This window comes from Eucyclogobius newberryi, unplaced genomic scaffold (genome assembly GCF_026437365.1).
Source record: "Eucyclogobius newberryi isolate DKJ021-1_F unplaced genomic scaffold, fEucNew1.0.hap1 SCAF_7, whole genome shotgun sequence".
Taxonomy (NCBI): domain Eukaryota; kingdom Metazoa; phylum Chordata; class Actinopteri; order Gobiiformes; family Gobiidae; genus Eucyclogobius; species Eucyclogobius newberryi.
The window spans coordinates 33,336,264-33,362,051 of NW_027316389.1; the positions used below are offsets into that span (position 1 = coordinate 33,336,264).

Sequence of the window (25,788 nt, forward strand, 5' to 3'; positions counted from 1 at the left end):
GGGACTTGGGCCATTGACCTGACTAGGTCCCACCTCTGGTAACGAGTACTTTGATTACTAGTTTTCAGATGCGTAGTAGTGGAGTAGTAGCTCTACTTTTACAGGGCAAATCTCCAGTACTTTTTCCATCACATCACATAGTTGTTTAGTTACATTGTACTTTTCCCCTGAAATAACACTCAGTGCCAGGCTGAAAATGAGTGTTGGCCTCTGAATTGTAGCTAACTATTACAAACTGAATCTCAAACAAACATTCCCAAAGATAAAACATGAATTTATTGGGAAAAATAAGGACACAATATGAACAAATTAACCATTCAGAAAATAATACATGAATGTGCACTATAGCCCGTCTTATACTTAAATAATAACTATGAATTGGAAATACTTTGAGTCAATATTATAAACATTAATGATTGTGGCTATGTGTTCAAATAATATTGTTTTATACTGCATTCTGATCAAAATATGACCCAACATTAAATTAACATTTTTATTTATACAAAAAACAGAATACATAAAGATTGGGTCACTCTCATATTGCTTCAAATTGCTTTAGCTGAGGAAACGGCACGTGGATAAAAAAACTATATTAATAATAATAATAATAATAATTTGCTCATTTGTCACATCACTCCCTTTGTCCTGTTCCGGCTTTTGAAAACTACAGTAAAACAAAAATAACGAAATACGACAAAACGACTAAAACGTGTCCTAAAATCTACAAACATAAATAACAAAAACGCACATTGAGTTTGGCTTTACAATACACAGCTTTGAGAGTCCATCCAGTGTCCACTTTTCCTCATTTGATTGAGGGAAAAAAGAAGAAAAAAAAAAGATAACAACACTTATATCGTCAGTAAAGAGAGAGTGGCAGCAAAACAGAGAAAGACATTTTTGTTCCTCTCGTCTGTGGAAGCTCAGAGTCGCCCCGTGTTCTGTAACAAGTTCTGTGAGGTTCGGCCAGCAGGGGGAGCAAGTGAAGGTGTGAGAGGAGAAAAAGTAGTCCCCGTTCAAAAAGAAACGACTCCACACTGCGGGGCGGGAGCGGTGAACGGTCTGGAGAGCGCCGGAGCTGGGTAAGATCGAGTCAAGTCAAACCCGTCGTGGGAGTCCCCGCCTTCTCCTGTCCCGTGTGGGGTTTAGGTCATCCTCTTCTCCCTCGTCCGGCCCGGGTGTGGGGGTTTAGGTCATCCTCTTCTCCCTCGTCCGGCCCGGGTGTGGGGGTTTAGGTCATCCTCTTCTCCCTCGTCCGGCCCGGGTGTGGGGGTTTAGGTCATCCTCTTCTCCCTCGTCCGGCCCGGGTGTGGGGGTTTAGGTCATCCTCTTCTCCCTCGTCCGGCCCGGGTGTGGGGGTTTAGGTCATCCTCATCTCCCTCGTCCGGCCCGGGTGTGGGGGTTTAGGTCATCCTCTTCTCCCTCGTCCGGCCCGGGTGTGGGGGTTTAGGTCATCCTCTTCTCCCTCGTCCGGCCCGTGTGTGGGGGTTTAGGTCATCCTCTTCTCCCTCGTCCGGCCCGGGTGTGGGGGTCTTAGGTGGTCCGCTCCTCTCCTCCCCCCTCCTCCTGCCTGGTCCGGCGCAGGTTGCTCTTCATCTTGACAAACTCGGGCGTGTTCTCCTGCTCCTCCTCGTTCTTCTGCTGATCCAGCTCGAGCTGCACAGACAAAAGTCAAATGATTCATTTTTCTGGTGACAAAACGAAAAGTGAGATTTGTGCAGTGTCCAAATGAGTTTGGTCATTCATGTTTCGGCATTTTGTAAAAAAAAAAAAGGAAAAGTAATCAATCATGTTTTTAAAGCTTTTCCACATGCGTGTGTTTTTCTTTTAAATAATTTAAAGACCCAGTAAGTCACTTTTTAGACACAAAATACACTATGATAAAAGCATGGTTTATTCATTTGGGATGTTTTTATTCCACTGAAAAATGAGCGGGCTTGCCACTCCACAAACCTGACTCGTACATTGGTCTGTCCCTGGAAATGTTGTTTCTTTGGCTATAATATTCCAGAATATGGTATAAAACTATCTGCATGGCCAATGTTCTGAAGTGTGGTTTAATGCAGTGGATATAAAAGCCTGGATGATGTGTTATTGAGATTGGGAGTAACATCAGAACTACTAGAGTACTAATAACAACTGTAATGTAATGCAATCATTACAATTAGTCAATGATCAGTTTAGGCCTTTTTAATGGGACAGGTCCACAGCCAATCATCTGCCTGTAAAAGCATGTGGGTCAGAGCCATTTCGGTGTTTATTTGCAGTTTAAATGTCTGCTTTATGTTGAATAAATCAATATTTAAAGCCACTTGAACTTGTTTTGGAAATTGCTGAATAAAAAACTGAATAGAAATTCACGATTAACTATACGTACATCAAACATGAACTAACTAGTATTATATTTGCACACTTTCTCTTGATTATATTGCATTTCAGTGGTTTCCTATTTCACAAAGGCACAAACACAATAGTTTTACAGTAAATATGTAGCAGCCCTGTGACATGATCAAATACTACTGTACAAGCAAACGGGCCTCTCCTCTCTTTACAGTGTTAGTGGTCAAGTTTGGTCCTGTGTTCTGAACCCATCTGACCGCTGGGCTGAGAATGGCCTCCACAAAGTGCAGCCCTGGGTCAGGAAAAGCCCTCTCTTTAGTATAAATAGCCTCTAAAAGCTGCGCTCGGTCCAGCAGCCTCTGAAGCTAATGGAGCTCTTCTGTGTGTGAATTATTGACCTGTTCCAGTTTCTGCTGGCGTTTGTGAAGCTCGATCTCCAGGTCGCTCCTCTTCTTGTGGGCCTCCTGCTCCTCCCTCTGAGCCTTGAGGACCTGCTCCCTCTTCCTCTTCTCCAGCACCTTCTGCAGCTCGGGCTTGTTCTGAGGAGCCAGGCCTCTGCACAGAAGAGAGAGAAAGACAAATCCCTTTATTTTATGTTCTGTATCCAGATAATCAGTGGTGTAAGGTCAATTAGGTCACTTAAGTAAAACTACAGATACAGGAGCAGAATATGTACTAAAGTAAAGAGTATTGCAAAGAAAAGTTTAACTTATAGAGCAAAAAGCAGAAGGATTTATTATTAAAAGGTGAAATGTAGTGACCTTTAGCCGTTCAATTTCTCAAAGTTCCTACACTTTTCATGACTATACAGTATATATTTGTTTGCTCAATGCCGGGACTTGAACACAAAACCTTTCGGCGAGATGTCACTGTGAATATACTCTAAACTCAATAACACGTCACTTTCCGAGGCAGACATTTTGTTTCCATCCTGTCCTGCTCTTACAATGGTTGCACAGGAGTCTTGGTTATAGCAGATGTATATGAATTATTGAAACATTCATAGAAGCTTTTATGGGCTCTTTGCTCTCTGCGTTTTGGGGCATGAGCAGCACCAGCAAGTTTACACTGTCCCACGAACCAGGACCTAAGTGCCACAAGACATGGTCCGTCTTCTGGAGACGCGTCCTGAGCCGTGAGGTCAGGTGACATCACTGCTGACCTCATAATGATCATTTGCACCGGGACCAACGCTTTTCCTCATGCACAAGAAGTTATTCAATAACACGTACATTTGGCTATAGTTTTAAGTCCACATCTCGTATGGTCTTGTTCCCGTGGACTCAATATTGTGTCTTTTGTCGTCTCATGGAATTTATCCCTCCCACATAAACATTTAAGTCCAATTCTATGCTGAAATAAAACTGAAAATAAATGTAGTGTGACCGTCTGAATAGTTTTAGGTGCAGAACTGCAATACACCAATAAATGAAAGATACTTCTATTGAACTGGAAAGCAACCATTAGAAAGTACTACAGAATACTGTATATTTATATAGAAGAAAAGTACTGTATTTCAATGTATATGTAGTCACAATTCTACAAATACTGGCAAACTGCTTATCTATTATTTTTATGTTTTTAAAATGGATTGACAAAACATACTGAAGTGCAGATTCTGGTATTTCATTACCAAAGTATTGTCACTTCAAGCTATTACTAAAGTAAAAGTACAAAGTACACTTTCTTCAAAAAGTTATTTGAGTAAATAGAATGTGATCCTTTGTGCACTAATAGTATATAACATTTACATAAACCAATGGTAAAATGTATCAGCATTAGAAGTGTTGTTATGATCCTGATCACAGAAATACTGCGAGTCAGAAGAATTGTGTATGTGTAATGTATTTTTCTGCTCGTTGTATAACTTCCTAATAGTCTTTTGTTTTGATGTGGCTTATATAACTCTGCCCTCGGCCTCTGTCCTGTGCCTGCTGAGCGAGCTGCTGCCCGGTCTCTGGGTCTGTGCCCGTGCCTGTGCCCCGGTCTCTGGGTCTGTGCCCGTGCCTGTGCCCCGGTCTCTGGGTCTGTGCCCGTGCCTGTGCCCCGGTCTCTGGGTCTGTGCCCGTGCCCCGGTCTCTGGGTCCGTGTCCCGGTCTCTGGGTCCGTGCCCCGGTCTCTGGGTCCGTGCCCCGGTCTCTGGGTCCGTGTCCCGGTCTCTGGGTCCGTGTCCCGGTCTCTGGGTCCGTGTCCCGGTCTCTGGGTCCGTGTCCCGGTCTCTGGGTCCGTGTCCCGGTCTCTGGGTCCGTGTCCCGGTCTCTGGGTCCGTGTCCCGGTCTCTGGGTCTGTGTCCCGGTCTCTCCTCTAACCCACTCCCAGCCTCAGTGAGACAGAGGGCCTTCTGAGTGAGGAGCTGAGTGAGCATGTTCCCATCCGCCTCCTGCACACTCTTAATTAAACATATTATTAAATCTGGAGTCTTATGTAACCAGCGGGCCTGTCCTGGCAGAGAGGGGGGCTCTTAGAGAGGGGGGCTCTTATGAAAGCAAAACACCCGGTCAAAAAGGTCACAGTGAGAGTTATATAGTGAATATTGTTACTTCAAGAACAAGTTAACTGTAGTAAAGTGAGTTTTTCCTCTACGTGCTGTGCGGTGGGTCAGTGCGCACAGAGAAGATGCTTCAGTTCATTACTTTACATCCTGCACAGGCAGAGTACACTCAAATACAGTGATCAGACCTCATATACTTATTTCAGACAACTGAGCCATCAAAGCCTGTGGTCATGTCCCACCTACAGTCGCCCACTCAGTGTAGGAGCGAAATGCCTCCATTAGAGAATGTGGGATAGTCACAGCTACTTGTGTCCAAAGAACTGGTTTTGAGAGTAAATTCTGTGTCTTCTCTTCAGCTGAACTCGTTTACAATGATGACTTTGTATCAAACCACATGGAAACATAAGAAAGTATTATCATTTCATGTTGAATATTACATTCTATTCTATTTGTATCTAAATCCAGTTTGAAAGTTGAGCATCAACTGCCCACAGCGCCACATGGAGACCCCCAGTGGGCACATTCCTCCCCGGTCCTCACCCTAACCCCTCTCCCCCGTCCTCGCCCCAACCCCTCTCCCCCGTCCTCGCCCCAACCGCTCTCCCCCGTCCTCGCCCCAACCGCTCTCCCCCGTCCTCACCCTAACCGTTCCCCTCCCTCACCCTAACCGTTCTCCCCTCTGTGCTGTCTGACATTCCTGTGTCTGTGTTGACAAAGGTAAAGCAGCAGCAGCAGCAGCAGCAGCAGGTTTTGTAACCACTATTATGCAACGCACATCACCCTCTCCATCCTCCCCTCCCTCCATCCTCCCCTCCCTCCCTCCTGCACTCATCTCTCTCACCATCCCCCTTTCCATTTCTCTCCCACTCTCTTTCTCACTTTCTCTCATCCGTCTGCTCCTTTCTTCCCTTCTCTCCCTTTTCATCGTTTGGTCTTTCTCTCCATCCTCCTCCGACCTCTTGCATCGTGACTAATCCGCTGCTCAGTGAGTGGTCGGGCAGTGAGTGGTCGGGCAGTGAGTGGTCGGGCAGTTGAGATGACGTGTCGGGAACTGTTTGTACTGATTTGTTTTTATGTGAAAGAAAATGCTGATTCCCCAGTCATTAGTACTTTCTTATATAAGACGTCAATCATTCTAAAACTGTTGAGGAAAGAAACATTTTGCACAGTTTATATGATTTCGATGGTTTGGTTTCATTTGCATCTGATTTTTGATACTTTTGACAAACCCAGACAATTGCATCATGGTAAAGTAAACATAGAAGAAAACTAAATGAGACTTAATTTTGGAAATGAAGAAAATATTTTTTTTTTAATTGTGAATGAACTTAATTTACACAGGATGAATTGCTATATATTTCATGGAAGTCACATTCATAATCCTAATACAAATAGTTTTAAGAGAGATATTAATCTCTGCTATATTAATCAGAGTTATATCATGTTGATGAGGTACAACTCTCCTCCACCACAGCAGTAGAGCCAGCCGCCTCCTCAGCCTCTCCTCCTCTTCACCACCACTGCAGGGAAGGAATGCTAAATGTCTTAGAGAAACCATCTCTTTACTGGGTCTGAGCATCAAATACATTCAAATACATTTTGTATAAAGAAGACGTTCACTGTATTATGATAATTTAAACTAATATAATATTTTGTTTTAGAGGCTAGCACTGTATTTAAAAATACAGAGATATTCATTTGTGTCAATATCGCCCACTTTATCGCCCCTACTAATCTATTTTGCATGTTTAGTATGCTTGCTTTTTCAGTATGAGCTGCACCATGTTGGAACACAAAAGCACATGAAAAGCATGTTGTTCAGATCGTGGTGACTCAGGAGTCAAAGCTGTGGCCGTAGTTCAAAATGTCACTCGTGTGCTGCAAATGCATCTGTGTTTTAGTGTTAGGCTTGTCCCGTCTTATTGTTCTTTACATACGTCATCTTCAAGCACATGTTTCAGGTTCTGCTTTTATGTGGCATCCTCATTTGAATTACTATTTATCTTTATCTCACATCTTAATGTATATAATGTAAACTTGTATGAACCACAGACTACTAGCTGTATAGCCAATACTCACATAATTCATTAATTAGATAAACACTTGTATTTTTAGAGAACAATAAAACAGAATAAAGATATTTTGTGATGTTACATCTAATGTCCCCAAGGAAACGGTGCCAAACAGATGTTGGGTTACATTTTAACGTTAAAGTTAATCCGTCTTCTACCGTTTGAACTCTATTAAGGCGGCATCCATATTGACCTCTTTTTAAGGTGGCGCATCCATCCCCATAATGCCTCTGTGATGTAACAGTCAGCACTGTGTGCAGCCGGGCTATTTTTAACCCAGCACAAAGCGTCCGTTCTGGGGGAGAACAAACACGTGGCGCCAAAAGGAGACACGCTAGGCTAAGCTACAGATATGATGCTACAATAACAACAACAACATGGTGGATGCAGTAGACCTCAGCGGGAACGGCCGCGCACGGACCTCTGGGGGTGAAATTATACATTCATTTTAATGTAGAAAAGCTGCTCGGTCGCCCTTTGTTCCACAACTACAAGAGCAAACGCAGACTTCAGAGTTATATCGAACCAAATACAGACACAAAGACATGAGGAAGAATAAAGTGATTCAACGGCTCAAATTTGTACTGTAGCCTAAATATCCTAGAATGATAACGGCGAGCTAAATGCTATTGTGCCGCCACGATCCATTTACTTTTATCATGACGTAGAGATGTTTATTTGGTTATTTGATATTCATGATCATTCAAGTCAAAATAATCAAAGATAACAGAAAAGAGAATCAACAATGAGTCATTTTTTTCAATACTATACTCGTGAATATCGGTGAAATTATCACGACTCCTGAATTTAAAGTGGCCTAAACTGGACCATCTCTCATCACCTACTGTAATGTGACGATGACATGTTTACATCATTCATATCTGACCCACAGAAGAATGCTTTTATGTCATGTAAAGTTGATGTCATCAGATTTATATGATATCGTTTCGGCCGCTCCAGAGTCAGAGTCAGGGGAGGGGTTATGGCCCCGCCCTTATCACCCCTGCAGCAGAACTGGAACACACATGTCCTATGGTATACAGTAGTTTTCAAATATTAACCATTTAAGTGAAATGTAAGCACAGCCGCCATCATAAACACCTTGTTATCAGAGAGAAATACAGCTCATGGATGTAAAAGGAATTGTAAAAAATATAACATAGATATAGAATAGGTTTGTAGGTTATAATGGAAGACGGGGGGTGAAGTGTCTTTCTCAAAAATGCAAAACAACAATAGTAACATTTATAAAAGCACATTTTCCCCTTCTAATCTTATATTTTTGTCCTTATTTGTTTCTTAAATTTATCATAAACAATGGTGGAAGCGGAAAATGAACCACCAAACGTCTGGTCTGTGTGTTGTACATTAGTAACTACAACATGGCGTAGGGCTGCTGGGTATTGCCTAGTACCTCATAATACAATACATTTCCAGGGTTCAGGGTCCACGACACTATACGAATCCTAAAACATGGAACTTGATACGATATGCGTCCTGATTCACGATATCCCTTAAAACCGGTGTTAATTAAGAGGAATAACAAAATGTTTTAGAATCTCATGTTCACACTGTCCTCAACATCAGAATGTCCCATGATGACGTCACATGTCCAGCTTCTCAGATCCAGCCTCGTCTCAGCTGTCGTAGGTTCAAAAGTGTAAACGATACTCATCTCTGTATCGATACTCGTATTGCAAAGAAGTCCATCACGGCAGGAGGCAATAAACACCTGGCTGCAGTGACTTTCAGCATAAAACACTAAAGCTTATCTAGTTTATTGACCGGCTTCTCTTTGTAAACGGCACTCGATGACAGACCAGTTCTATTGCCACATTTCTATGGTATTTACAAGCTTTGATCTAATGGAATTGAGTGGTTCAGTGGTTAAGCAACACCTCAAGTTTAGTCTGGTCCCTTACAGTTTGCTGAATGTCCTGCAGTGGTCTCCAACCCATTTTAGTTGAACAAATAGATCTTAAAAATGCTCATTAGCTGCCAACAGTAAATTACCTTCATATTGGTGAATCTGTTTTATATATAATGTCCATCGATGTGAGGACACAGTTATGACATGATAATATAATATACATTTTGAATTGCAGATGAAGATTATAGTAAAGTATAACATTTACATATGAATTACATATACAGGGCTTTTATTTTTAAAGATAGTATAATAGTTGGCACAAATTTATAACACAATTGTAGTTTCTTATCAGTGTTAAAAAGGTAATAAAACAAAAAAATTGATACAATATGCAACAAATGGCACAACATACTATTAAAATTGTGTCACTGACTTTATTAATATTTGAAACTTATTCTACAATTTATAATTTTTTTGTGCGCACTGCTATTTGAAAAATAACTAAAACCAGTAAATACTTCAACTGTCTACACGTTTTTCTTTACCAAGTACTTTTGTTTTGAAAAATATATCACAGAAATGGTCTCATCTCATTGGTGCGTTAGTGTAGATTACGTGTAGATGTTCCTACCTCTTCTGGTTCATGAGCAGCTCGCGATGCAGGTCTTGGTGGTTCCTGGAACTCTTGACTGGGTTGAGGAGCTTCTTGGGTTTGATGAGCTCGTCACAGGGGCCCTCCAGGTAGTCCGGCTCCGCCATGACACTGCGGGGGGGCGGGGACAGGGCACACGGATCTGGGAGGGGTACAGGGACAGGGCACAAGGTCAATATGTGCAAGAAAGTACTATTGAAAAAAAAAGCAGTAACAAGGAAGTGGATGACAGGAACTGAGCCGACTGAAATGACTGACTGATTTTAGACTCAAATTCTTTAGGTTTTCGTCTTTCATACATTTTCAATAATTTTAGACAATATGCATGGGTATTTCCTGTTTAGAAATGAAATAATGCATGGAAAAGAAATCAACAGTATGGAAATTACTGACAGATCACAGATTTATCACAATCAGTCACAACCACAAAATTATATGTCACGATATCAAATAAAAAGAAAAATCACTTCACATCATTTACGATGATTCACAATCTTTGATCCAATAGCCAAACTACTAAATCCATCTTTTTTTTCAATCTCGATGTTGAATATATCACTTTCCTCAAACATGTGCACATCTTTATGATCTCAAACTTTATGAATGGTAAGTTAATGCGATATAAACAGCCAGATTAACAACACTTCACAAATACAGTCGATTTTCAATTTCAAAAAGCAGAACAAAATATCTTATGCCTATTTATGGGAATGTTTATGCTAAATGCTCGTTTTGCAGTTCACATTGTGGTCCTTGGTGAATGGTCTCTATGGAGATGCAGAGGAAGTACATCATTGTTCTGTTGTGGTGAGAGCGACATCTCATCCGACGCACACAGAACATTGTGTCTCATCCGAAGCACACGCGCGCGGACGCGCGCGGACGCGCGCACGCGCGCACGCACGCACGCACGCACGCACGCACGCACGCACGCACGCGTCTTCAGCATCGTGACCAAACAGCATTTCTACAATCCAAACATATCAGTTACATTCATGTTTGGATGTTCAGGTCAGAGTTGGATTATTTACTTTAGAAAATGGATGAAATTGAATACATTTACTGTTTGATTAGTTTTTTTTTTTTACCACGCATGAAATAAAAATATGATCATACATTTCAATATTATTCAAGTACTTATGTGACAATATTATTGTTTTTAAATAAGTGTGAAAAATACAGTTTAAATCGTCCCTTTGTTTACAATATTGCATTATTACTGCATTGTTAGTTTCAGTGGTCTATTCATTTCTATTTTCCAGACTTTTTCAATACATTTCTAAACCAATAAAGGTTGAAATATTGTGAGTGAATGCTTCTAGATGGATAAAGTTTATTATTGGTGAAAACATAAATAGTTGATTATTTTTTGACATTTTGTTGTAATAATCGTTTTTAAAAAGGGACATTTTATATAGATAGATAACGATTATGTAATGAGAACTAAGAGTATTGTTTACACTAGTCATGATATTTCATTAATCGTTGTTAGCTGTATTACATAAGACACACAGAACACACACATTAGTATCGAGCACAGTGATCGCAGTGAGGCGGAAAGTTTAGAATGAGAAATAATATATTATCCTTCAGAACAATAAAACCTACAATTCTATGAACCACGAAAGTAGCTATTTATAATACTCTTCATAAACAAATACATAAATAATCATACATTTTTACTCATTACATCATCTACACAAACAGGTCTCAAATGATATCTGCAGCAAAATCCACGTTCTGCACAATTATGATTCTTTACAAACTAATTTCAAGTGGAAGTGAGAAATGCATAGAATATTGTTTAGTAAATAGTTTAAAATAAGGGTATTATCTGCTTTTGTGATTGATAATTAAACCTCAATTAATACATTTAAATGTTTTAACACATTTCTGCTGAACTGATATAATATTGTCTCATAATTAATATTCCAATAAAATAGAGATATTCCTTTTTGTCAATATCGCTCGGCCCTACAGGTCAGAAGGGAATACGTTTTTGCTACTGCCAAACTTTAAATCTCACCGTGAACAATAAAAACAATTGTATGAATTATGAAAACAGCAATTTATAGACGTTTAATAAAATATGGAATTAATAATACATTTTTTAATGTATTAAATAACATGCAATATATTGAATCAGTTCCTCATTACAGAGCGTGCAACATTTTGGGGACTTTTTTCCCCATTAAATATATATACATTTCATTTTAAATTATTAATTGCTATGGAAACAGTCCTAACGTTTCGTCATTCTGGACATTACTGTGCTCAAATAATAATAATAATACAAAGTGCTTGACAACAAATAAAATACAGAAGATGAAGAGGGTATAGAGAAAGTATAAACAAACTAAAACAAGGCCATTCAATAAAAGTGAGTTTGATTTAACTCATCAAAATGTACGTTCTGCACATTTAAGACTTTTCCAACGTCCAATCCCAGAAAGACATTATATATTAGGTCACACAGTGCAAAATACTACATTACAGGTAGAGTCTCAAAATAGCAGCTTTTTAACAATCCCGACATTTGACTCGGAAAGCATATGTTGTTTAAAATGAGGCTTGAACGTGTCAGAGGACTCACCCTGGAGATGAGGGAACACGGGGTACCTGAACATGGTCGCCATCTTTCTTGTTTTGGTTTGTTAAAAGTTTCCTGGCTGCTTTTCTCCAACGCCTGATCCTTTTGAGTCGCTCAGTCGCTCTTGTGCCGTCGTGAGCGTGCGTTTGATCAAAGTCGGTGCTTTTTATAGCCCTACATGACCCCTCCCTCACTGCATCGCTCCCCCGACCAAAGACCCGCCTCCGTCCTGGCCAGACCCCTCCCACACTCAACTGCTTGCTTTTCCCATGCATTTATTTACCACTAGATACAAGTAAAAGTACTGAATGTATTGCTGGAATCAGATGGCAGAGTTCTACTTACAGTATATGGTGTGGTTGGATAGTGTTATTAATGTAAATGTGTGGATGTTCATTTGGGGGAAATCTGGTATACTGGCTTCTGACCACGCTGAGAGAGGGACAGCAGCACAGTTTACAATGAAAAACAATTCAAATCAACATATTTCATCGTTTGAATGGGGAAAGGGTCTCACTAAATCTTTCAAACCCGCGAGAAACCCATGAAAAGAACATGTAAACACAGAACCTGATTATCTAAACCGCCGCAATTGTACCACTACGACAAATCTGCAGGATATCGTTTACCTGCTCGAGTTTGCCCATCAGAATAAAACAACAACAACAACAACACATTATGATGAAAAATATCAAACAGTTACACGTGGAACCACCTGATTATTTCCACCATTGTGACAGTTTTACACCAAATCTGCACGTTAAAGACAGAAGAACTTTGACCTGCTCGGCTCCATCTCAATGCAAGGCCTTCAAAACTATTCAGGATTTAAAAAACAAAAGGGAAGGTTTATTTGCCAATGTGAAATGTCTCTAAAATGAATCACAAAAGTGCAGAAATACAACCCTACTCATTTTGTTTTTAATCAGCTTTCCCCCCCACGTCTACATACAGTTACACATTTTAAAACATGTAAAAGCTTTTGTAGACAAAGTACATCCTCAAGGTGTTTCAACAGTGTGTGTGTGTGTGTGTGTGTGTATATATTTTTTTTTAAAAGCACTATTCATTCATAAGTTGTGTGAGTCTCAAATATTTCTATCATCAATGACATATTGTGTGAAAAGTGTGTTTTGAATGTACAGAACAGGGTGAGTTATGTAACAGACACATGCTCCGGACAATAGAGCAAAACATCCACTGAAGTGCAATGAGCCAGAGTCACCACTAGAGGCCGACACTGTCACACTGCACTAACCAGCAGCAGCCAGCATCATAGTAAGTACAGTACAGTAAGTACATCACAGTACAGTAAGTACATCACAGTATAGTACAGTAAGTACATCGCAGTGCAGTACAGTACATCACAGTACAGTACATCATAGTACAGTACATTAAAGACAGGGAACAGGCAGAACAGCGTTTTGGTATTTTCTGGTAAGATCAGAGAAAGGTGCAGTGAACTCTTAGCCAGCAGTGCAAGTAATCACAAAATAAGAACATGTTTTCCACTACAGAAAAACAACAGGTTTATGAGATGTAAATCCCAGGCTAACCATAGGGAACAAGGCACATTACTTAAGGGCACAGCTATATGAAAAAACTATTCAAAGTCGTCCATTTATGATTGTGGCGGCTAAAGTTTGACAAAGCAGGAATACACAAAGAAATAGGGTATATGTTAGTTCTTATGTTTGTTTGGTATTTGACTTGTTCATTTGCTGATAAATCTATTGGTTCTAAGGTTGGAAGTTACTGAAGTTACTGAATACTGAAACTAATATACTGAAGTTCAGTAAAGTGAAGAAAAACAGCCATTTTGAATAGTTTTCTGTTTGGACCCGGTTTGGACCAGGTTTGGACCCCACCATTAATGTAGATGTTAATGCTTTGCCTAGAATTTTCTACTGTATGGACAACAAGGGCAGCAAGGGAGACCTCTTGCTGTCCTAAGCATAGGACGTGGTAGGACGTCCCACCCAGGTCACAAATCAGGGAAATTTAAAACAAAAGTGTTTAGTGCGGCTCATAGAAGGAGCAGAGAAGCTCGTACACAGCATTAATGATAAAAAAGTTAATGAAACCAAAGACAATTTGTGTCCTTTAAGGAATAAAAACACCCTCAATGAAACAAATGCTATATTAACTAATTCTCTACCGCTTGTTCCCGTTAGGGGACTCGGGTGACTTTGGGCCTTAGGCAGGGTACATCCTAGACAGGGGTCAGCTGGTTGCAAATACTAAAAGTAGACGTTTAATGCCATCTCCAACAGGTATCAAACTTCTCGACAGAAAAGTTACACAGTGCACCTTTAATGAAGAGTCGTTTTGTTAGAACGTATTAGAACTGTCCCTGCCACCTCAGTAAGCTCAGGAGAACGTCCAAAACACTTTGTACAGTTCAAATGTGCAGGAGGCTAACGCTAACCAGCACATGTGTTCCTCCTCAGCCCAGGGACATGGAAGCTGCATGGGGCGTTCAAAGGAGGCCTGCACTCTCCAAATTGGAACCCTGCTCCAAATCTGCCCCATAACCCCCATTTTATTGCATCTTTCATTATAAACCTCCCTTTGGCAAAACTTTAAAGGCCTCATGACTTGGTACATGGTATACGTGTTCGTTTAAACCAGGGTCAAATAAACTTGTTTTTAGTCCTGGTTTTGCAATAAACTTACAGGATTTACATAACGCAGAGGTGTGTTCAAAAACTGAAAAAACAACATGAGAAAGAAGTAGGTCAGTGATAAGGACTGTTTGACAAAGGAGAAGTTGTCTCAACGCTTCACTCCATCAAACCCGAGTGGAATGAATAAAGCCATAAAAGTGTGCTAAAGAATTAGTCATTCGAAGTCTAAACACAATGACTTTCAAATCTTTTACACCAACTCAGGACAAAACAGGATCTCAAAGTATTTTTGAGCAATATAAACGCCTAATTTAACAAAATAGAAAGTGCATTTGACAGGTTAGGCTATACTTTTCACTAAAACAGTTTGAGAAGTTTATAACGTTACTTCCTGGTTGGACATGAGCAGCAGATGTGACATAGAGGTCATTCCTGTTAGTACCTCCTGCTGTTACCTAGCAACCACAATGTAAACAAGGGCCATAATCCATATAAATTAAACAACAGTTATGATTTGACAAATAATAATACAACATCACACTTTTATTGTGTTAAATGATTGTTTAGACTGTATTTTGAATGGAACGTCGCCTAACGATGACATCACAGTGGGATTCTGTTAAAGACCTCGACTCCTTCCCGTCATTTTCAACTTTTATTTTCTAAATGTCTTCATGAACTGCAACTTGTCTGATGAAAAACTGATAAACAACACAAGGACTGTCCCACCAAACCAAGTAAACATTTGAAAACCCTGTCGTGTCCACTTTAATGCTACACTGAGGAACGTTCCAGACCCACCAGAACAGTTGCATTTAAACTTATGACTGAACAACTATATTTGGGCTTTTACAACGTTGCACAACTTTTGTATGTTAGCTGTGTAACCTGCAACGCAACGACTGCCCTCTGCTGGTGCACTGACGAGTGAAGCCATTCAAACAGGGAAAACTATGTAAAACCTCAAATGATCAGACTGAGCCTTTCTGAGCACGAGTCAAACAGGAGAGCAAAAAACAAACCACAAATCAGGTTTAAAGATTCAAAATACCCAGTTTAAAGCTGAAAAAGACAGTTTCGCCATATGCAGGACCCTTAAGAGTGTTAAAGTGTCGATGTCGGGCTGTAACTGACCTAATGACAGGATTCCGGTGACTTCAGCTGCGTCACGCTGAGCTGCAGCATATGAGCAGGTGGACTGAGAGCAAATGTACTTCACAAACAAAAAAAAAAACTAATTTCTCAACTACAGTAATTTCCTCTCAACCGTCATTTCCGCCCAACTCAAAACCATCACCGCACTCAGGAAGTGTACCGACCTCAACGAACAGCACATTTAGAAAAGTTGTGATCGGTTTAAACTGATTTAATAAATAAAATAACATTGTAATAGGTTAGAATCCAAATTATGATTAAATTATGATTTAGGATTAAATCAACAAGCACAAAAGGCATTTCATGTTTGTCCCACAGATAAAAAATGACTTGATGTTCCTTAAACAACAGGACACAAGTAATAAGAGCGAACAGACAAACCACACTGTTCATCAAAGGTCCACGCCCACAAAACTATGGAAAGTTAGAGTTTGTTCACTGACATCACTTTCTACCTCGTTCCAGAAGGTCATAATTCAAAATGGCTGTGTAAAAGGATGTTTTTCGGTCATTTGAGTTAAAAGAAGCCATATTGTGCTTTTGTTCTGTAACTTAATATTAAACTACATCATAAGTAGACATCAGGTTCCATTTTGTTCATTTGTAAGATCATAAACAGTGTAGTAATAGATGTTGCTCAAGTGGCTATGGGGGTCTTCATTCTTCAAATAATCACAAGTACAGGATGTGGGCGGGGATAGGGGGTAGGTGAAAACAGGAATTTGGTGAGCGCTGAAGTCCCAGTTGCAGGACAAGACGGGGTTAACTCAAACAGGCAGGAATCAGAAAATGATGAAGAAAACACCATTGTAACATGCCTAAAATGACTAGATTTGGTGTAATATGTCGGCTTTAAGTGTTTTAAAGTAACGCCTTTTATTCATTAACAGTCATCTCAAACAACTTGAGAAATGACAACTGAAAAACACATTAAATTCAAATTCAAATTCAAGAATAGTGAACAAAACCAAAGAAATGGAAGCACGGATGCATTCCCCCAGCAGCCTACTCACTTGTTCTGGTTGTGCCATAAATGGTTGAGAAGTAAACAAACAAACAAACGAATAAGCTTTCTCGCAAATTTTTCAGTCAGATCTTTGTCCAGGAAACGGCACATACTTAGTGTTTTGATCAATATTGAGTGACTGGGTTTAATGAGGCACTGTGGACTGTTTCAGCTATTCAGGACATAAAACACCAACAATGGAAACCACTGATGGATACGTGTGGAATATACTTTTGACCGCACTCATGGGAAATGTATTTAACCAGAAAAGAGAATAGAGCCAACCGTCCAGGACCGGACTGAAATAACATAGTTTTTGTTTATTACTACATTTCTTTCAGGACTCCTGCCATGACACAATAAATGGTTACTTCTGGAACACACTTCTGGCAACAGCAAAAAAAAGTACCTCACAAAAAAATTGCACCAATAATCAAGGACTGGACCAACATTATATGGAAACAATTACATTTAAACTACATTTGAAAATGGAAAAATTTGGCAGACTATGTAATAAATAGAACGTTTGGTTTGTGTGTGGATTCATTTCCTTTTTTTTCCCTCCCCTCGTTAGATGTCTACTGGTTTTGATTCTTGTCTACACTTCACTCTCTGGTCTTGTTTTGTTTAATTGTGTATATAAAATAATAAAAATCAATTTCACATTAAACGTAAAGAGAAACTGTCCGACTCTGGAGCTCCGTCTCCCCCAGTCGTCAGTCGTCTAACAAGAGCAGAGGGACACAAGGACCATCGGGATATTGGCTGTGACTGGATAGAACCAGTCTCTGGCCACGCCCCCTCCCTCACGCAGGGGGACGCAGGGGGACACTGAAGGGACGGATTATTCAGCAGTTTACAGTGGACAAAGGGTGGAACAATGAGCTGATGTAGAACTGCTTATCACAAGGTTATACGGGACCAGGATGTAAAGAGGCAGAAGTCACACAGCCACAGCCACTTCTACTTACATAACATGTCCAGTTTAAAGGCAGCAGCGGAAAAATGTGCCCCTACTGGTTTCAAAATGCCAGTACAATCCCAGCTGAATCTCTGCTGTCTAGAGATGCTACATATGGAGGGCGCATGACATCAGAGAGGGTGCTTTTGGGTTCACATGATCTGACAACCCAAAGTGAGCTCATGCTGCCCTCTGATTGGATCATCTTAAACAACATCAGAATTATGTAAATTGTTATCAGTAAAAAAAAAACAATATTTGATTTGAACCAGGCCTGCAACAAGTGAATTGATTAATAGCAACTAATCTTTTACCATTACCTACTAATTTATAAATGGAATAATCGTTAACTGGTTCATACATGGATTCCAAAACATGTCAGGAGACGAGAAAATAAGTTTTATGATTCAAATTGAGCTGCAATTTCATGAAAATGACCCTATGGGCTATAAATTACTACAACATTTCTCTGGTCAAACATACAAAACACACAAAAACATTAGCAACAATATGAAACTTCAGAGAAAAAAGGTTTTGTGATAAAAAAAAAAAAAATGAGGCCAATGCTTGTAGAGAAGTCCATTCTTGAGGGGAGAAAAGGGCCCTGAGTAACGACTTCCTTGTCCAAACTGCTAAACTTTACTGCTGTGGTCATAATTGTCTCAACTCCTCATTACCCACATTAAGTGTTTCAGTTGTTAGCGTATGCAATTACAAATAGAATAAATGTATAAAACAAATATACGCTCTCCCACAACAAGCTCAGTTTATTTTGCATCATCTCAACGATCATTTTCATGTTGATAATAATAAATCATGAATGTGCTAGAACGTGTATATGTCTTAGTCCAGGTTCAAGTATTGCAGTTTCGCAAATCACTTCAAACGACATCACTTGTGAAACTGTCCATTTTCCTCCCGCCTCGTCCCACCCCTGTTGATGCATGTTTTCGGCTGCTTGTTGCTCAGAGATGGGCGTTCCACACCTCGGGGAAATGACATCACCAATACCCTCTCCTCGCTCCTCCCCCTTCCCTCCCTGACCGTGTTATGGACCGGCCGGTATGGATCCGAGCGCTGCCTGCTAATGAAGCCACCGTTCAGCCAGAGACATAGGAGCACTAATTAAAACACAAGCACACTGCAACGAATAGGCTTTTAACCGAGGGGGGGCGGATGGATGGAAGGAGGGAGGGCGGATGGAGGAGTGATAAAGGACGTCCTGTAAGTGCGTTTCCTGCGGGCCCCTCTTCACAAGGCCCCTGTGACCAAACACATGTCACGAGGGGGGTCGGTGACGTGCAGGATTCCACGACGCTGAATGGGACAACAGAAAGTCTTTTCCACCATCAAGATTTGAACCCGGCGACCTTGTGGTAAGGGGGCAGCAAATACTTAACACATAAGTATTCCACTGGTATATGATATTTAGCTATTGCAATGCTAACGGTTACAGTGAGAAGGTCCAGGGATCGACTCCCAGGTGACGTGGGGCCTTTCTGTGTGGAGTTTGCATGTTCTTCCCGTGTCTGCGTAGGTTTCTTCTACCACTAAAAACATGTACAATAAGCTCCTCCCCTCTAGGGCAAGGACTCCCCTGATAAAGAGATGCTACAGCTCAGTGGGACTCCGGTTTAAATAAAAGGTCAATACTAAAAAAAGACCACAGACTCACAAAAAACAAGTTAATACATTTATTGGAACAAATCGATTATTGAGATAATCAAACAAATTTAGTAATCGACTACCGAGCACCTCCCATGTTTCTTCTCACAAGAACTGTTACACGCTAGGTCATTCTAAAACTATTTTCTAACACTTATTTTTCAGAATTGAAGCTTGTTCAAATGAGTGGATGGCAGTACCTTGGTAGTACCTTGGTAGTATCTTGGTAGTATCTTGGTAGTATCTTGGTAGTATCTTGGTAGTATCTTGGTAGTATCTTGGTAGTACCTTGGTAGTACCTTGGTAGTACCTTGGTAGTACCTTGGTAGTATCTTGGTAGTATCTTGGTAGTATCTTGGTAGTATCTTGGTTTCTTTGACAAGCCAATAGCAAATTCCAGGCACTAAACAGGGTCAAACGATATATGGGGCCCCTGACTCGACACTTGTATTCTCAAACAATAAGGAAACATAGCAGTGGGACTCTACAATGGGCCCCATAAAACACAGGCTGACTGAATGGAGAGCCGGGCAGAGTGTGGCTGAGACAGGAGGCTGGTGTCAGTCGTGACGTACACGGCCATGATACGTAACAATACTTCGTCCAATGATTTGTTTGGCTCTTTAGAACAATGCAGATTGAAAATAGCGTTAAAGGGCTTGTACCCGATTGAATTTATTCTATTCAAGATAAATGCTCTTGGCATCGCGTGGTAAAAGCAGTTAAATGACAAGTCAATTGAGACTATAGTATAAAACCTATGCATTATACACCTCTTTTTGTCCAATCAGCCACATTGTTCACTATAGCAGTTGCTCACGTACAGTACAGGCCCCTAAGAGCCAGGCCCTGTGCATGGTACGGCACTGACTCCACCACTAACAGAAGAGTTCCAGGATGCTCCAAAGTGAACTGGTCTGGGGGATCAGGACCAGCCGAAACAAGGCTTAAAAATCATGGAAAACAAAAGATACTGCCACAGACACTTGGTCTCACTCACGGTGCGACAAAGAGTGAAGAAAATGCAAAAAGTGGGCAGAGATTGGTGATGTATATGGAAGCGACATCCAGAACTGTAGTTCTGTGTCATGGTGCAACATCAAAATGTCAGAGAGGAATAAGTGGGCGCGGCTAATGGCTCAAACTAAAACAAGGCACAGGCCCATTAAGGACGATTGCCAGTGTGGAACACAAACAGGATTGGTGATTTTAATCAATAATACAGTTTATATATATACATATATACATATTCCCCATTTAGAAGCCTTCAGTAGGTATTTGCTTTGCCTTTATCAGGTTGAAAATGTATTATAAATATTTCAAGCTGTTATATAAATCATTGTTTAACTAATCCAAAAATAATAATCACTGACTTCGACTACTAAAATAATCGATAGCTCCAGCCCTGGGTTAAAACTTGTATTATAGCAAACAAGTAAAAGCATTCCACCTTTATTTCTACTTAGTACTGAACGTTTAGCAGAAATCTCCTGACGTGACCCAACAAACCTGATTAACATAACCAAGGGAACGTGGTCGTAAACAATGCCTCCATCTGAACGGTGCATTGAGACACTAGTGTGGTGACGTTAGGGGCCAATCGCGCAGTTAAACGCAGGGCCCCGGGCTGCACAGACACACACACACAGATACACACACAGACACACACACAGACACACAAAGCAGAGGAGTCATGCAGTAAGAATGTGATGAACGAGCAGAACCAAGACGTGTAGTGACAAAGATACAAGCAACAGCAACTGGACAGTGCATTACGGGCCTGAACTTTTACACAAGCCAAAACACATGGGTCATCAGCTGCTTATTAATATGTCAAAGGTACAGTAAGTGTTCTCTCAGTGCTGTTGGTGAAGCTGGACTTGAGTTATTACCATGTCCTTCAGGCCAACTTGATTTGGTGAGCAGAGAACCAACTTGAAACCAGACTCTGCAGTGACCGTGTGGAAATATCATATGCAGAGGAATGTTCTGTGATTCAAACTTTAAAAGCTGCATTGGATTAGACAAGCGGAGTTGCCCTGGAGATTTGTAATGTTTAAATTGTGCCCGGCGACAACATCTATTTACAATTAAGACATTATGATTTGGCGATAGTTGAGCGGCAGCTGCTTTCTGCTCGGGTCTGACATCAAAGTGCTGACCGGTGGAGCTGGGAGCACAAGAGGAGGGGGTCAGAGGGAGGTTCGGGCACACACCTGTCACTCACATACAAAGAGCCGTTTAAATGTCCACCCCAGCTGACTCTGCACATATTCTGCTCGTGCACGGGATACGGGAGATGGGACGGGCCAAACAGCTGCAGCTACAACTGTCAAGCTCAGTTAAACACGACGCAACTGACTGTACACAACTTCAGACCTTTTATGGGCCGACTGAGCTCAACTGCCAGGATTACAGAGGCTGGTCCAATTGCTGATCATTGACAATTAACGATGACTGAATCTCAATTTCAGATCAATTCAGTCAGATATTTTGTAGCACGATATGTACAGCGAGAGAAGAATATCACAATAAACTAGAATGCGCGTCCATGTCATTCCCAGTTCGTCCTCAATGCATCAGACTGGTCGATTTGAACAAAATAGTGAGTAAAAATTGAATAAGAAGAGTAATTAGACTAAAAACATGTCTGTAATAGTTACATAATCATGCTACAAATGATTATATACGCTAAATAAATACACTTTGTTTTCACTTCATACAAAAGGGAAAAAGTAAATGAGGGAAATTGACTGTAAATTAACATACAGTGTTTTTGTTATGGATTTTAACATTTTAATACTTCTATTTACAAATATCGGTAATCAATATCGGCTCAAAAACACATCTAAGTCAGATCATAGAGATGCAGAAAAGTTTAGAGCGTTTTTGCCAGATTTCACTAACACGTTTACTGGGGGCCTTTAGTCACTTACAGTCACGCACAACACACAAACAACTATAACGGACTATTATGTTAAAATTCAAACATTAGCGGTTCATTTTATAGTTGACTAAAAAAAAACTATTATTTCTAATGTACACAAGACTTTTAAATACATTACCAAAGCTGTAAGATGTATATAAAAATGTATAATATCGCCATTGTTGCAAAATTAGAATTACAGTCTGTGATTAAAACTATTAAAATGACCTCAAAAATAGTGAAGTGATATTTCTGCACTTTTGTTATTAATGTTAAAGCTACAGTCACGTTGTGTGCAATACTTGAGCCTCAACAAGACATTTACAGACACAATTTGAGCCAATTTGAGTGATTTATTGAAGTGATACTGACCCATTTGGAGTATTGAAGTTGATCTCACCCAGAACCAGCCTTCACGACACTGCCCGGGTCAAGCTCATGAAGCCAGAGAAACCCAAGTGGTTCATCTGAGTGGATCAAAACAAGCCTGGACTGCTGTGACTGTGAGAGGGGCTTAAGTCTTTGTTACCACTGCCCGTCTGCGCCAAGTCCACATTCAAAGCTTTGTGCTGTGCTGCTGTTTTCCCCTCCGCAGCAGAGGACCGCCCCCTTCCTGGCCGCCGATTGGTCCGAGGCTGCGCCGTGATTGGCCGGAGAGCACACCGAGTACGACTGGGCAGGGGCTTTCTTTGTTTACATGCTGGTACAGGAGAGCCCAATAACAACTGTTACCGTGGGCAACCAGACGGGCTCGCGGTGGGCTCAAAGACAGGTATTTGAGGAACAAAGCAACAAAGCAGTCTTTAAAAGGACGTGGATTGTAAAAATATATCAAAATACTGCCATGTAAAATAGAATACATCAAGGAATTACAGTAAACAATAAAACCACGGCAAAAGAAACGATAGCATTCTGACCACCAAACATGGTCCCATCGGAATACTGCGTTCTGAATACTTACGCATACAATACTTTCGCTTCGAGTTGCATTATAGTGTAAGAAAACGTAACACAGGATTATTTTAGTTTTAGGGTTAAGTTTACAATTTTTTTTGCTATTTTGCTCACCAACAGTGTGCAGTTTGAACCCAAAATTGTGTAATCAGCATGACAGCATCACAATGTATTTATTTGCTTTTAGAAAAGAAATTGTATTCTGGAAACCAACAAATGTAAAATTGGCCATATGAAATTAATTATTTGCACATGGATTTAGTTACTTCCCATCAACACTCAAACATACAGCCATACTACAAAGGAGTGTGAAAATGACTGCAGACAATACAGTTAAACAAATAATGAAAGAATAACAAGGGAATGTTTCCACTTATTTACACTGTATAATAAATAAAAAAAAACAAGACAGTTTTATTACCGGGATGTTAAATGCTAAAAGCACCAAAGAGACATTCAGAAAAGAAATCTGACTTAAAAAAACATACACCAAATCACTATCAGTAAGTTGTCAATGTGGCAATACAAAGTTACATAGACAGCTCAATCACCATGTGTTTTATAAAAGATACCATAAAACAAGGGTGGGCAAACTGCGGCCCGTGGGCCACATTGTGGCCCGTTTGTCTTAATAATCCAGCCCGCCAAACATGCCAAGTAATATGTTTTTTAAATATATAATAATAATAATAATAACAATAACAATAACAATAACAATAACAATAACAATAACAATAACAATAACAATAACAATAACAATAACAATAACAATAACAATAATAATAATAATAATAATAATAATAATAATAATAATAATAATAATAATAATAATAATTTGCCCTCGGGCCGGCCCTCCGCTACTTGCCTGGATAGGAATATGGCCCTCTGAGGACACAAAATAAGTTACAAAAAAGCCAACTCCAACAGCCATCACAGTCATGAGTCTTATTCTTGACTTCACTCATTAGTTCTACTGGGACACAACATCCGTTAGTCATTTTATCCAGGACCAATCAGATTAGCTGTGGGGACGTGTCAGTCTAGTGACATTCTACACATAGTAACTGTAAAAGCGACACCGTTGGTTGGTCTGAGAGTAAGTCTTAATTTCACAGTTCTCTTTGTACTTCCCTTTTCTTTTTTCTCACTCTCCAAATCAACTGCACATCCTCTTTTTACGACTCACTACTTGTCTACACATGTACACATCCTCACAATTTGGCTCGTCTGACTTGAATTTGTCCCAAAACTCAAATTAATGTTGTATCTGTAATCTTTGAAACAATAACCAGATCATACTTTGGGAACCCATCAAACGCGTCCAGTTCAAGCGTTGTGAATTGACAGTGCAGTATCACATAGTAAAGTGAAATCAGTTTTGCCCCAGTACGATATAATCAATATTCAAATCTTTCATACCTTGAAAACAATAGTGTCAATATCCTACATGGACTGTCCCGCTGATGTAGGCCTACTTCACTCAGCTCATTCAAATTGTTTTAGCGTAAACAGGTGCAGACTTAAAAATCTACACACGCTGCAGCTCTCTCCTTTTCTTTTTACGGTATGACGTAAAACACATACTTTGAAGAAGACGTACAACTACAGAAGACGTTCAACTACAGGAGACGTTCAACTACAGGAGACGTTCAACTACAGGAGACGTTCAACTACAGGAGACGTACAACTACAGGAGACGTACAACTACAGGAGACGTACAACTACAGGAGACGTACAACTACAGGAGACGTACAACTACAGGAGACGTACAACTACAGGAGACGTTCAACTACAGGAGACGTTCAACTACAGGAGACGTACAACTACAGGAGACGTACAACTACAGGAGACGTACAACTACAGGAGACGTACAACTACAGGAGACGTACAACTACAGGAGACGTACAACTACAGGAGACGTACAACTACAGGAGACGTACAACTACAGGAGACGTACAACTACAGGAGACGTACAACTACAGGAGACGTTCAACTACAGGAGACGTACAACTACAGGAGACGTACAACTACAGGAGACGTTCAACTACAGGAGACGTACAACTACAGGAGACGTACAACTACAGGAGACGTTCAACTACAGGAGACGTACAACTACAGGAGACGTTCAACTACAGGAGACGTACAACTACAGGAGACGTACAACTACAGGAGACGTTCAACTACAGGAGACGTTCAACTACAGGAGACGTTCAACTACAGGAGACGTACAACTACAGGAGACGTTCAACTACAGGAGACGTTCAACTACAGGAGACGTACAACTACAGGAGACGTACAACTACAGGAGACGTACAACTACAGGAGACATACAACTACAGGAGACGTTCAACTACAGGAGACGTACAACTACAGGAGACGTTCAACTACAGGAGACGTTCAACTACAGGAGACGTTCAACTACAGGAGACGTACAACTACAGGAGACGTACAACTACAGGAGACGTACAACTACAGT

At 40.4% G+C, this 25,788-nt stretch overlaps 1 protein-coding gene across 4 annotated transcripts in view; it reads right to left on the bottom strand.

Annotated features, from left to right (window-relative positions):
* Positions 1-258: 258 nt before the first annotated feature.
* Positions 259-25,788, bottom strand: part of fam107b (family with sequence similarity 107 member B) — a 33,300-nt gene continuing 7,770 nt past the window's right edge. For 2 of the 4 annotated variants that reach the window (XM_072435923.1, XM_072435922.1), the window contains exons 2-4: positions 9,408-9,570; positions 2,739-2,895; positions 259-1,656 (exon numbers count right to left, since the gene is read on the bottom strand). In XM_072435923.1, coding sequence (XP_072292024.1) covers positions 1,534-1,656; positions 2,739-2,895; positions 9,408-9,535 — 408 coding nt within the window. In that variant the 5' untranslated portion in view covers positions 9,536-9,570 and the 3' untranslated portion in view covers positions 259-1,533. Of the gene's footprint in view, positions 1,657-2,738; positions 2,896-9,407; positions 9,571-12,021; positions 12,157-25,788 lie in introns of those variants that run through there. The other 2 variants (XM_072435920.1, XM_072435919.1) reach the window with 2 other exon arrangements.